This window comes from Triturus cristatus, chromosome 2_1, assembly GCF_964204655.1.
Source record: "Triturus cristatus chromosome 2_1, aTriCri1.1, whole genome shotgun sequence".
Taxonomy (NCBI): Eukaryota; Metazoa; Chordata; class Amphibia; order Caudata; family Salamandridae; genus Triturus; species Triturus cristatus.
This window is the reverse complement of record NC_140581.1, coordinates 1,181,790,738-1,181,805,752: the sequence shown is the minus strand read 5'-3', so window position 1 is coordinate 1,181,805,752 and position 15,015 is coordinate 1,181,790,738. Positions and strand designations below refer to the sequence as shown.

General features: G+C 43.7%; 1 protein-coding gene across 2 annotated transcripts in view; it reads right to left on the bottom strand.

Annotated features, from left to right (window-relative positions):
• DNAH6 (dynein axonemal heavy chain 6) overlaps positions 1–15,015 on the bottom strand; it is a 2,458,578-nt gene that overhangs the window by 2,197,921 nt on the left and 245,642 nt on the right. For both annotated transcript variants that reach the window (XM_085636629.1, XM_085636630.1), the window contains exon 6: positions 4,930–5,064. In XM_085636629.1, coding sequence (XP_085492755.1) covers positions 4,930–5,064 — 135 coding nt within the window. The remainder of the gene's footprint in view (positions 1–4,929; positions 5,065–15,015) is intronic.

Sequence of the window (15,015 nt, the reverse complement as noted above, 5' to 3'; positions counted from 1 at the left end):
TTTGTGACAGGAGTCGAAAGTCTTGAAGCCGGTTCAAGGACAGGACATCCTTGCAGGCACCAGGAGTCAAACGACTCAAAAAGATGTCAACAAACAGTTGCAAAAAGAAAGTAAAAAAGTGACTCGAGATACCGCTCTCTCCGGATCTGCGCTGGCTGACGCAGAAAAAAAAAGAAGTGACGTCAGGGTCAGCATCGAAGTAGATACCGCAACGTCATTTCAACGACCACCACGCCAACGACGAACGTGGCGTCGACTGATGCCACATAACCGACACGCAAGGGTACTGCTGAAGAAAAATTCTCCGGATCCAGTCTGACGTCTGGGGGTAATTCATTCTTAGGTGAGGAATCCATAACTAATTGTCTCTTTCAGATGAAAAGGATCTGAATATTGAGGTATTGAGAGGCTGGTGACAACGGATTATATGTTTTTTAGGCAATGTGAACACAAGCTTATTAGCTGAGCACCAAAAGATGGTTTTGATGCGCATTAATCCAAACGTGGCGCATCTGGCCAAAAGATAGTCATGTGAGGATGCCAAAGGCCTTTTATTTAGCGAAGTTACGTTGACTTCCATGGGGAAGTACGTGCAAACGTTCACCATTTTGGATAAGGAGCAGTTCAATATGAACAGAGTTTTTAATAGGGGTAGCTTTTCTGGAGAGGGCAACCATATTTATTTTTTGGCCATTTTATCTGTATTTATCCATATTTATGTTGTGCTTTGCATATAAATGTAGTTGTAAAACTGTACATTTCCATATTTATTTAAATGATAGACGCGCAGTCATACTTTGATGTCTGTCGTGTTTTAGCTATTTAAATTGCCAAATATTACATAACAGTATATCCACTGGCAAATATTAGCATTATACGAAAAATGTATGTTGACAAATGCAGTTATTTAAAGAAATTTCATCCTATTTTTTTAAATTCCCATGCCATCCATCTGCTCAGTTGTTGGGCAAAATTCAAGATAGACAGCACAAAGAGTCACTGAGAACAAGCACAATTTCTGTATTTAAACATTTTTTAAGATAAATGCAGACAGAAAACACATTGTTTTATGTCTGTATTTATCTGTAAAAATCTGTAAAAACGGAAAACAGGGAGCCTTAATTATAAGACCCTCTACTATGGCTACCAAGCAAGTGGTGGTTAGGGATCCGGAGGAAGTCAAGGAAGGTTCTAGCCCCAAAAGGGAAAGTTAGGAGGATTTAGATTGTCTAGAGGATGAGGGCAAACCTCCAATAGAGGACAAAGTGAGTACGAAGATTTGTATTGGTTCTATCCCCATAAAGGTGGGAGGACGATTAAGGTTCTTCCACAATTAGTGGCGTCAAATAACAAAAGATATGGGGGTGTTAGAGGCTGTGAAAGGATATCAAATAGAGTTTGCAATTCAGCCTAATCTGGTAAGAGAGCCCAACAAGTTAGTATTCAACAAAGTGCTAGAGGATATAATGATGGGTGAGATCAAACAGATGTTAGCAAAGAAGCCAATAGCAAAGGTAGCAGAAGAAGAGAAAGGTTTTCCAAGCATGCTTTTTCTTGTGGAGAAAAAAGGACAAGGGTTTGAAGCCAGTTATAAATCTAAGGAATTTGAATCATATGTAATGTACAGACATTTCAAATTGGAAGGGGTGCACATGTTACGAGACGTGTTGCAGGAGCAGGACTGGATGGTTACGTTGGATCTCGAGGACACCTACTTCACAATTCCAATAGAAAAGAAGGGCAGGAAATAACTGCAATTCAGGTGGAAATGTGTGTTATACTGATTTCCTTGCCTGCTGTTTGGATTATCTGAAGCCCCTTGGTGTTTTACAAAAGTGTTGAAGCTAGTAGTTGGATAATTGCGAGAGTGGGGTGTTTGGATCATAATTTATCTGGACAACATTCTGTTGATGGGACAGGAGTGGGAGGAGTTGAACTCAGTTGGTTCTGGTACAGGATATGCTGGAAAACTTGGTTTTCGCACAAAATTTGGAGAAACTAATTTTGACTCCAACACGGAGTGTGGAGTTTGGGGGATTTGTGGTGGACACAGTTACAGTTAACAGAAAAAGAAAGTCAGAAAAATAAGACAGGAAGTGAAAACTTTGTTGATGAAACACAAGGTAATATTGAGGGAATTAGCTTGGGTGATTGGCCTCTTGTCTTTGTCAATTCAGGCGATTTTTCCAGGTCCATTGCATTATTGAGCATTGCAACAACTCAAGACGTACGGTTTAACCAGAGGTCTGTGGTATGGAGACATAGTGGTTCTGAGTCAGGATGCAAAGATAGAGTTGCAATGGTGGAAAGAAAATGTATACATATGGAATGGAAAGTCGATATTGGAGTAAAACTGGATTTCATTTTGGAATCGGATGCAAGCAAGTTAGGATGGAGAGCTTCTTGCTCAAGTCAAGAAACAGGAGCTGTTTGGAATGCATTGAAAAAGGAGATTCATATAAATTGTTTTGAGATGAAGGCAGGAATTTTTACCCTTTGGGGTGGATCTTTTTGCACCCAGGTTAACAGCTCAGTTACAGGATTATGTGAGTTGGAGACTAGATCCAGGGGCAATGGCGGCAGATGCGTTCAATCAGAAATGGAAGGGGATGAAAGGCTATTCTTTTCACCCTTTTGCAATGATACAGATAGTGCTGGTTTAGGTGAGGAAGCACGGGTGTCAGGTGGTGTTATTGACTCCATTTTGGAAAACACATGTATGGTTTCCAACTTTGCTGTAAATGGTAATTGAGATTTCATTTTTGATTTAGACATGCAAAGGACTTTTGCAGGGAGTAGAACTGGAGGAGCATCCTATGATATCAGTGGGTTTGCTCAACCGTCTAGTTTGAAAGGTGTCAGGAATTCTGGAAGATTCGTGGGTCTTTCGGGAGCAGTTTCTGAATTGCTCAATGACATCTGGTACAAGAAAGACCAAATACAGGAGAGCTTGGAGAGTTTGGGTTCGTAGCTGCTTGGAAAAGGATTTGGATCACTTACAAGTGAATGAGGCAGAAGAGGTGCATTTATTAGCAGAATTGTATGGTAAAGGTTTGTTATACAGAACGGTAATTTGTTATAGGTCGGCTATAGTGGCAGCCCATTCTTTGGTGCAAGGAAATCCTATTGGTAGAAGCCCCTTGGTTCGCAGAGTGATGAAAGGGGTTTGGTTAAAAAGGCCGCTAAAAGCTAAGTATCAGAAATTATGCGATGTGGATTTAGTATTCAAGTTATTTGGGAATTGCTCAGGCAACAAATATTTAGGAGTGCATGAATTTTCGTGGAAGTTGGCAACTTTATTAGATTTTTTTCAGGAGGGTGTCTGACATTAGGGCTTTGGACAAATCTAGTAGATTTTACCAGCCCAATGGTATGTTTTTTGAAGTGTGGAGGAGAACTAAGACTCTGTCTGGCTCGATTTTTTTATCCAAGTTTTGATAATGTTCCAAATTTGTGTGTGATGAGATACTTAAGGGAATATGGATGTAGAGTGCTTGAGAAAAGATATATAGGGGAAAATCAGTTGTTGATCTCAAATGTGTAACCATTCAAGGGTGTACCAATTGCTACCATTGCAAGATGGGTGAAAGCAATGATGAAAAAAGCAGGTGTGGAATTATCAAGGTTTACAGCTCATTCTGTAAGTAGGGCTAGGGCAAGCAAAGTGTGTATGTCACGAGGACAGTTGGAAAATGTTTTAAAAGTGGCAGATTGGTCTAATGTAGATATGTTTAGGAAATTTTACTTTAAAGCTGTGGAGCATGGTTCAGGTTATGCCTTGAAAAGCTTTGAACATGCATAATCCTAGCAGGCGCAGCCGGTGCAGGTAAGAGCGGTAGGGTGGTGAGGAAGGGTCAGGGTGGGGCAGGGGGGGGGGGGGAGTCGACAGACAACAGAATAGGGAAAATAAAATAAATAATAAACCACTTACCATGCACTCGCCGTATCACCGAGTCGGCGATGCAGTGAGCGCAAGGTAAGTGGTTTTATATATTTTTTTCCCAATTCTGTCATCTGTCTACTTCCCAACCCGCCCTGTCCCACCCCGCCCCACCACTCCTACCTGCACCGGCCAGGGCTGAATGCTAGTCTCCTGTCTTGACATAAAATGACGATTCTTATAGGTTGACTGAATAAAGAATCGCGATTTTATTAAAGACTAAGAAGGCCAACATCCCACCCACCCTTCCCAAAGTGGGGGGGATTTGGGGTGTGGAAGGATAAGTTTAATGGTGATGTTTGGAACTATAAAGTTGGATTGGTTACAGTCTAATGCTATTTTTTAAAGTTGAAAAGAATAGGTTTCATATTGTGATTTTTTTCCACAGATAACTAGATGAGGATAGGTTGTTGGCTGGAATCTGGTTCAGGAGTGGTTAAGAAGGTCAAACAAAAGAGGAGGAAGATGGAGGTCAACAAGCATATTTGGGACATAACCTTCTATTACTCATTGTGATGTTTTCAAAGTTCTATTTGTAAGATTTTCAGGGTTTTCTGCTCTGAAGGATTAATTAAAAGTTAATGCATAATGCTAGCCTCCTTAATCTTTAATAAAATCGCGATTCTTTATTCAGTCAATCTATAAAAATCATCATTCCTTAAAGAACATTGTTCTACATAACAGACTTCCAAGTGATGATTTCGTAGTACTAGTAATAACATCCTACTACCTTACTACCTTCATAGAAAGCACCATTCGTAACTTCCGATAGAAATTCCTACAAGCATCCTACAAAATAGCAGTATATGCATGAAACACTTCCAATGGTTCATGTAGGGATTCCCTAGTCTCCTTATTAGAAGTCAAAAGGAATACAGGCTCTTCCCCACTTTTAAGTTGTCTGACTGATGGGATACTTTACTCAGAATATTTGCAAAGGTAGCAAAAATATTTATAGCATATAAAAATAACAAATATGTATGTTTTACCTCTTCTAGCTGCTTGAACTGAATTCTTGTAAATTCCTGCAAAGTGTACGTGTAGCCATTTTCAATGCTGCAAAGCCCCATGTCGCTGATTCGGTAACACATTTCCTGAACATTTAGGACTGCAGGTCGCAAGGACTGTATGATATTCACAAGAAAAAAGATATATTGTCATTTATCAAACAGTTGATCAGCACTGTAAAGATGATATACTGCAGTCTACACATTTTCTTTCTCACATACCTCCCTAAAATGTTGCTTTTTGAATAACTAGTCCGAAATAGCCAGTTTGTCATGCATTGTGAAAAAACTGATCTAGCATTTATTAGGATACAATGAAGAGTGGCAAAAGTATAATAGAAAGGAGCGGAGTAATGTTACATGTTATAAACAAATAAATGTTGTAGTACAAAATGAATTTGAGTTATTTGTTTTTATTCCTTATTCTTTATAATTATTTGTGTATTTCCTTCCTAATTGTTTCAATTATTCAAAAGTATTCCAATAAACCTATACATTGGTTTCCATCTTAATCATCACATGTAGAACTGATTTATAGATCTCCATCACATATGCTGTTTTCAAGAAACTTGGGCAAGCGTTAATGACATTACTCCGCTCCTTTCTATTATACTTTTGATGTTCTTTATTTAAGTGGCTTTAACGGTGGGCCACTAGGAGTGAGCAGGAGACCATTAATTGCAAGTAAGGATATTATTACACTAGATTATACTCTCTGGTGCACACATAGCAGCAACCCTCATCGTTGTTTCTATAAGTACTACAATGAAGAGTGGCCCTTGATTCTCGAGTCATAGTGACACAAGGGATCGGTGAGTGGTCAGTGGAAAATGCGTTCTGCGGTCCACACCACCATGAGCTTCGCAAAGATAGGAGCCCAACCACGCATTGATAATCCAGCTACCCGCGCAAAACATAAGGAAAGCAGTAGTCACACATATGCCAAGAATGTCTTGAACTTTATAGGAAAAGTAACAGACTTGGCTCTGGTCCCTGAGGGTGTTAATGGAAGCATAAGGTGTGGGTCCCTTGATGACACTCCCTCATGAATGCACGTCATTAATCCTTCTGCAAGGTAAACAGGCGGCATGCCTCGCATTTAGAATATAAACGCCCTAGCCAAATCTGCTAATATTTCTTATTTCTTATAATTATTGCTCTACTAATAGTTTATGAACATATAATCATTTGGGGGCATGGCCGGACCAGCGACTGATATGGCCGCTTGGAGATGAAGCTCTGTGCAGACCCGCCGCGTGCTCTGACCTTAAAGCGGCGCTTCGCCGCATGTAATTCTCGACATCTGTGGTGATTCAGCAGTCGAAACACTTGGAGAGGCTGATAAACTCTATGCCGCCTCCCGATGAAGTTTGAGAGCCGAGAAATTTTGAGCGATGTGACTGGACGCCCGAAAGACAAGATGGCCCCTGTAGATCAAAGAACCCGGGACTCGGCGTCCGAGACGGAGCCGCCCTGCCTAGCTGCCTAGACTGCCGGCGGACACCTCGCGGACGAACAGCAAGCCTCTCTATGCCCATCTGAACCCCAGCGTGAACTTTTGGGCCTTGCGTCACAGTGAGGAGCTCGCTTAGAAGGAGGGGCGGCGCCGATACATTGCGGTTCGGAGGAGCTGACTGGAAGACACTGCAGACACCGCATGGAAAGGCAGCCCCGCCCCTCTCTGCCATCAGCTGGGAACCGGGACCTTTCGCAAACCAACGGTGAGTGTGGGAGCCGGCTGCTGGGGGCCGCATAGATGCATGGAGAGGCCCCGCTGACTATCTGGGGGAGAACTGAGAGGCAGACGAGCACGTACAAACTAAGAGGCTTCCTGTACACACTCAGTAAACAGGGCTCTGAGATATCACACAGGGCACTATATCCAGCTACGATATCGATGCAATTGTGCAGCCAACTGGCAAGTTTTGCGGCCCCACCAGCACAACGCACGAGGGATTAAAAGAAAGAAAGAAAAAAAGAAAACCCTGCCAGAAAACACCCAGACGGCAACCATCGGGCAGAAGGAGGCGGGACCAACTGGAGGAGGTGCCTACTAACAAGCAAATTCTTGTAAATAAACACTGGCAAAAGCGCGTGGGGGTGAAAACATACTACTGAACTCGTGATAGCTTCCATTTACCGGCTAGCCATCACATCCACATGGCAGGGACAGCTGGCGGTCGCACAGAGATCCACTGATCGTTGGCTGAATACGTGGACGTACTGGGGCCCACTGGGAATGTTGTGCAAGGACAGAAACAACAGCAATTCGAAGTGCTCAAGAAGCAGGACAACCGGCAGCACGCGAATATGGTGGCGGAAACATCTACAGGCGCTACAGGAGGAACGTCCACACCAGACAACGCCGCACTAATGCTGTAACTTCGCTCTGGGTTTAAGTCATTAGACACCAGATTCAATGCACTGGAACGACGCCTAGACAGCCTGGGGGAACGCATAGACTGACATGATACCCAATTGAACATAGTGGAAGAATGCACATCAGACCTAGAAGACGGAGAGGCTCAAACTACTAAACGGGTGGAGCGCCTGGAACGCATCTTGAAGACAGTCACTGCTAAGAATGAAGATTTTGAATAAAGAAGCTGGCGCAATAACATACGCATAATGGGAATAACTGAATCTACCAACACTGTAAGATTGGATCAATTTGTGGAAAGATTGCTGTCGGATTTGTTCGGAACTTAGCAATTTCCGAACACGTCCGTTGTGGAAAGGGTGCATAGAACGCTAGGGCCTAGACCGAACCCAGGATGCCCACTGAGGCCCATCATGGCGAGGCTCCTAAACTTCAAAAACAGACACCTTGCTCCGCCTTGCTAGAGAAGCTGGAATATTGACATGGCAGGGATTCAACATTTCTATATACCCAGACTTCACTGCTTTACTACAAGAAGCCAGGTGCAAGTCTGTGGGGGCAAAGGCAGCAGTTCGAAAACTGGGCCTGCGTTACAGAATGCTGTACCCCATGAGTCTCCGAATCGATGTCAATGGCAAGGCGAAAATATTTGACAATCCTGAAGAGGTTCAGAAATTTTGTAAACACTATGCAGGAGCAGGCGATGCACATGGTGGTTCTTCCCCAGGTGGAGCCTCACAGGGAGCCCTATCAGGCACGAGTGCAGACCTTTTCACAAGCAGTTAAAAGCACGCAACTGAGTGGCCAAGCTTCGAATATCTAAGAACTAAGAACAGACACTGCCATATCTTATAAGCTACAGGTAGTGATTTCGGACTGTGGTGAGATCTCTTGTCTTAACTAAACAGAGGCTAACAGAGACGGGACATATTTTTTCAAATAGTGCTAGTGCATGGGGTCACACGTGGCTTGCCACCCACCCTGTGGGTACACAATGTTACTGAGTTGGGGGAGATCGCCATGTAGGCACTATGAGAAACAACAGTTGATAATGGGGAAAGTAGGGACTACACCTGATGGACAGCTGCCAGGTGAGGGTGAGGGAGGGGTATAGATTTGTTTGCAACATTACAGAATGCAGGTTTTTTGTTCCAGATGTTAGCCAGGTATATCATTTATAGGTTGCAGGGCCAGCACATACAAACAACACACTCGCAATGGCACACAAGGTAGATGTATGTGGTAGTACCCTGGAATGTCCGTGGTCCGAACAGCCCCAAGAAATATAGGCTAGTGCTTCAATACATACATCAGCACACCGCAGACATACTGTATTTACAAGAAACTCATTTATCACCTTCCTTCCCATCTAAATTTGCGTCCGCTTGGGGGTCACACAGATACCTCTCTAGCTATAGTTCATACGCTCGAGGGGTAGCAATTCTGATCAGTCGGAAAATACCCTTTATGCACACTAGCACAATAGTGGTCCTAGGAGGGCGATTTCTGATAGTGACAGGAACACTGGTAGGGATTAAATTAGTACTAGCTAACGTGTACTCCCCAAATTTCGATGAGCAAACCCTTTATGAGCAATTTCAGGAGCAATTAGACAATCTAGCGACTGACAACATACTGCTGGGGGGAGATCTCAATATTTAGCTGGAGCCCCGTTTAGATACTACGGCAGAGGCCCCAGTTAATAAACCTTGTTCCAGCATGGTCTTAAAGGAAATGTGCCATGCTTGGGATCTGGTGGACGCATGCCGATATCTCAATCCCTCACTACGCGCAGCAGTATAACACATGCATGAGACTAGATTATTGGCTGATAACAAGATCATTGATCCCATGGGTTAAAAAGGGAGGACTTTTACCCCGCACATTATCCGATCACTCCCCAGTGACTCTTTCAATACACTTACCAGCTGAGGGGGGATTCGAGAAACAGTGGAGGTTCCCCTCGATGGCACTGAAGGACACCATTTTCTAAAGAAGAACGGCGTACAGCAATAGTGGACTTTTTTGCCAACTACACAGGGTCAGTCACCACATACAAGACCATCTGGGAGGCCTTCAAATCATATATCCTCTGCATTTCCACACGCACAGGAATATACAGGGACCTCAAACGCTGTTTAACTAAATTGGAAGGGGACTTGGCTACGCTTGATAGAGAAAATATGACATCTCGGTTTCTCGACAATGCGCAATATATGCATCGAAGTACTGAGCTATTAGCAGAGTACACGGAAGACGCAAACAGGGAAGCGCTCTACCTAGGTAAATATGCAGCAGCCCGCAAGTACGGAGAAGGAGAGCGGCCGGGTCACACTTTAGCACGTCTACTTAGACCCCGTTATATGCAGAACTACATTACCAAATTGCGTAATGAGAGCAGGCAGATACAAGTGGGAACGACTGCCATTAAACAAACTCTCTTGCACTATTACATCGATTTATACACCACCAAATCTGCGGCTGGCATGCGTGAGATCAAGGAATATCTGAACGGGATTGCCATGGTTTGGCTTCTTGACGCGCATAGGAAGTTCCTAAGTGAACCCTTATCAGCTGAGGAGATAGAACAAGCCATCAACACCATGGATGGTTCTAAAGCCTCTGACTTGGATGGTTTTTTGGAAGTTTTACAAAACCTATAAGAAATGACTAGCCCCACATCTCCTAAGGTCTACGACGAAGCGTTAGATGCGGGTATACTCTCCCCCACATTTAGAGAGGCGGTTTTGGTTCTGCTCTCCAAGGCTGGTAAAGACCGCGGACAATGCGGATCGTACCATCCACTCTCGTTACTTAACTTTGACTATAAAATCCTAGTCAAAATGATGCTGATTAGGCTATCTCTCGTAATTGAGCAAATTATAGAACCTGCGCAGACTGGGTTAATTATACACAGATCCACGGCTATTAATCTGCGCACCTTCTCCTCGGTAGTCAATAGGATAAACCCTACTATGCCTGCGGTGGCAGCTTTTTTAGATGCAGAAAAAGCGGTTGACTCTGTGGAATGGCCCTTTTTACACGTTATTGTGGCTAAAATGGGCATCCCGAAGAGGTTCGCGGACCTGGTAAGACTATTATACACAAGTCCCTCAGCCCGCATTTGATTTAACGGCACAATAACAGAACCATTTGACATAACCAGAGGCACCAGGCAGGTATCCTCCCCTTGTCCCCTTTACTTTTTATAATAGCAGTGGAACCACTTATATGATACTTCCAGAAAGAGCATCTGCATAGAGGCCTCCAATTTAAACATGGTCCTGTACTAGTGACGTTGTACGCGGATGACGTGGCACTGTATGTTAGGAAACCGGAAGATAATTTGATACCATTATTAACAGAAATAGAGCGATTCGGAGCACTGTCCGGACTCCATATAAATTGGAGTAAATCGGAGATATTACCCCTAACGGAAGTACAAAACCGCGACTGCGGAAAATTCACCCCGACATGGTGCGTAGGGGAGATCAAGTACCTCGGAATTCTTTTACACAGGGACAGAGAACATATGGTCCAGCACTAGACCGCCTACTGGCACAAGTGGAGCAATGCATCAATTTACCGCTGTCAATGGCAGGACGGATAGCCATTATCAAAATGGTGATATTACCATGCTTGCTCTATTTATTTACTAACATACCTATCCCATTAACAAAGACATTTTTTATACAGATCCGCACACACCAAATAAAACTGGTATGGGGGGAAGCAGCCAAAAATTCTCTGGGATACAGTAACCCTTCCGTATGAAAGCGGAGGCTTTGGGGTGCCAGATATTCAACTCTACTATCTGCTTGGGCAGTGCGGATATGCACACCGTTGGTATAATCCCGATGCACGGATACCCTGTGCCAAACCTGAAAGAGATCTAGCAGATCCTACACCATTGAATGCGATACTCCCCATTGGGATTCCACGAGACCCACATGACATACAACCAATCTCCACTACTTGTTGGGCATGGAAAAAATTACTATTGAAAACAGGGGGGGGGGGTGACGCTATACTCGCCAGCGCTGCCACTGTCGACGAATCCCTGGCTCCCTCCAACTCTGGAAGCTGGGACTCCGTGCATTCTCTCCTGCATAGAGTTAGAAACCTTTGGAGACTTGTTCCCTGGAGGGCACGCATTTTCTCGCACGGAAGACCGGTCTTTTTCACCAGCCTCATTGATGGACCACTTTGTACTGACCCAAATGCAGAGCACACTGAGAGAAGCTATTACAACTTACCCTATAGAACACGAGGGGTTCGGTCCACTTACTCTAATCATTACAGACACAATCGGGGAACATATCACCTCCAGACTATACAAAACATGCCTCACACTTATGCCACAAAACGATACCAGGGTTCGAGAAGCTTGGGCAGCCGATTTAGGACAACCACTTACAGATGAAGAATGGGAAGGGTGTTGCAAACAAACTAAATCAGTCTCATGCAACCATAGACACAAACTACTTCACTTTAAGATTCTCAGGAGGGCTTATGTCACACCACAGCAGATGGTTAGGATAAACAACCCCAATTTCACACATTGCCCTAAATGCAAATTGCAGGCGGCACCATATATACACATGACCTGGTTGTGTAGTGTAATAAATGCCTTCTGGCAGGATATATATGGCCTAGTGCACCAAATGGTTGGGACGCAATTGATAGTTATCCCTTGTTAGCACTGATGGGTTATGTGGAATCCCTGCCCAAAAAGCGTACGTAGATTTGTAGCAATAGCAAAGCTTGTGGCAAGATATGAAATAGTAATCCACTGGGGCACTAGGCAGAAACCCAATATCAAGAGTTGGCGCAAGAGCATGTCATATTGCGACACCAAAAGTGAACTTTATGCTGAACTACAACCGCCTACATCCCGACCTAGGGACATATGGGAACCCTTAGGGGTATACTTCCGACTTTAAGGAGAACGGGATGCACAGTCAAGGCATGAAGGGCGGGGAACAAACCAAGATGGGTAGTTAATGGGGGACAGCCGCAAAAAGGACCAAATAGGCACTGTTCTATCAAACCATACTAGTGATTTGGGGCCTACGGCCAAGATGAAAAGCAGAATACAAGGCATGGCATGTCTTTTAAAATCTCCAAATTCTAATTGTAACATTTTGAAAACTAGTAAATGCTCAAGATATGGGACTATAAATAATATGTTTGTTCAGGCTGTTCTGGTATGTTATGACTTCCCACATTAATCAAGAGGGAGATGTAATTTACTGGAGATTGGTTTCCTACCTGTAAAATAATACATTTCAAATTAGAGAACCGCATCACACCAACATTGAGACATCACAAGCCACTTTTTTAAGTCGCGCATTCGAGACCTATTGTAACTTCTCTTGAGGAGTTAAAGCCATCCCCTTGCTGGCCATTTGTTTGTTTCAGTGTCCTTTAAAAATCCTCTTTTACTAGTGGTCAATCCTTCTTTCTGTCCCTCCTGTTTGTCTTTCTGTTTCTCCAACACAGTAGGGACTAAGTACTGTATTATTACGCTTTGGTTGTTTATTTGTAGTTTGGGGACTTTTTTCTTTCTCCTTTCCTGCTCCTATTAGTGTTTGCCTGTGTTCAGCTCGGCGCCCGTAACTGCTTGCATTTTAATAGAGCTTTCCTCCCTCACATGTGGCTGCATTCCCCTGCCGCTCCCCCTTGTTCTTGTTCCTAGGGCTGCCTTCCCGTCCCTCACCCCTCCTGCCACGTTACTTGCTTCTTTTAACGGTCCATTGATGCTAAAGTGCATCGAAGGCATGCCTCCTCGCCTTTGTCCTGTGTCTAATTTATGGCAACAATTTAAGTCGTCTGGGGACAGCCCGGAAGTAGTGGGCTGGGATGTGGATGGCTCCGACGTGGGATTCGAACAACGCAAGCACTTGAGCCTAATTTTTAAACAAAGCACACCAGCTAAGCAGAGAGAATACACATTTATTAAATATTATGAATTATCTGTGATGCCGCTGCATGAACTGCTGATGCAACGTCTCTGTTGGTGTTTTCCTACTAGTGTGGAGACAGAGTAAGCCGAAGCTATCTCCATGCCTGGGTGCTGCCTGCTCGGAACCTCCTGCCAGCCTGGTCTTGCGTCTTGAAACTTAGCTCCTTGCCCCGTGGGAACAGCGGCCATTATGGATAATTATGTGCAGTGTCTGGCTGCAAGTGGCTGCACCAGTGGTCGAAGTGGGGAAAAAAAAGTAGGGGAACTGTGGGCGGAGAATCAGAGGGCGGGAATAACCAGAGGATGGGGTCAGTGGGCGGAGTTAGAGGTGTGGCCAGGATTGACAAAACATCCCAATCTTTAGTATTTGTTTGGCATTTCACTGACCAGTTACAGCTTATTATGTTATGTAATTCAACCAATGAATACACATGATTATTTAACGATTAATATGAGTTATTGACATTAAAATAAATTCACAAAGAGGGATATGTTTCTAATCACAGAATGTCTCAAATATGCTTAAAAATGGAAGCACAAGCCATTTGTTTCCGAGCCATGGAGTTTCTGTCATCAGCAATATACACAGAGACAATCAATTTTACGTGTGTAAATCACTGTATAGGAAATGTTACATAAGACAAAAGACTACAAGATGTAGGAGTCACATGACAACCATATTAGTAGGCAGTATAGTTTAATAGTGATTGATCTGGAGAAACACAAACTCAGAATTTAAAACTTAATACCATGATTGGGGGTTCTCTTTAATATTCATAATTGATTTCTATCCAAATGAACACTTTTTGCAACATTAGGATAATCAAAGGCTTAGGGAAAAAAACATAAAGCTCTAGTTTATACCTTGCAGTTTGCTTGCAGCTCTTAGATGAAATTTAATAGCTCACTGTTCTTTGTTATGATTTTAACTTATAAACTGCAAGTAACAAAAGGATCTTACTGACAAAAGCAGTAACCCACTGACCTAATTACAATATGTGCACTTTGTGATGTGCATGGTACATTTTCTTTGCAGCAGGCACATTAACCCTCTGCGCTATCTTTCCAGGAGTCAAAACTTTCACTAGACAAAACTCAGATCTCTCTCTAGGAAGAAGTTTATTCACTGGAGTTATCATGACATTTTTATTATTGCCGAAAATTGTTGTAGGCCAGGAAGGAGGCAGCAAGTGCTTTTAAAACCATAATTTACAACGCCCCCACTCAAAGTCAGCACCCGTTGCAGTCACACCGGTCGCACCGCCCTCGAGCCAGCTCTTCTCAGGGGTCCTGTGACCTCAGTGACAGTCACTGTTGCTCTAGGGTCTGCTACTTCGTAGGCCTGCCCACAAGACTGGAGGTGAACTTCAGTATGGATTATGGTGGGCAAGCCTTCAAGGTGAACCCACACTTGCCACTGCTAGGGTCCACCTACTGGTGCTAAGACACCAGGGCTTTTCCGGTTTTGCAGGGCCTTCCAAGGTCTAGCATGGGAATGTGCTCCCTCAGGAGAGTGGTCTGGTGGACTGGTCATGAAGGCTGAACCTGGTTCCATAGTTCTAAATTCGGCAGCTCTGCCCCCAGTGCTACATCCGCTCCCTCACTGAACACCATACTGCCCCACTGAGAGAAATTCACACTGCCTTCAACTACAATCCAATTTGACCTGCTATAAACAACTGGATGTGACTCAATTCAAATTACGCAAGAGCAATATGCTGTC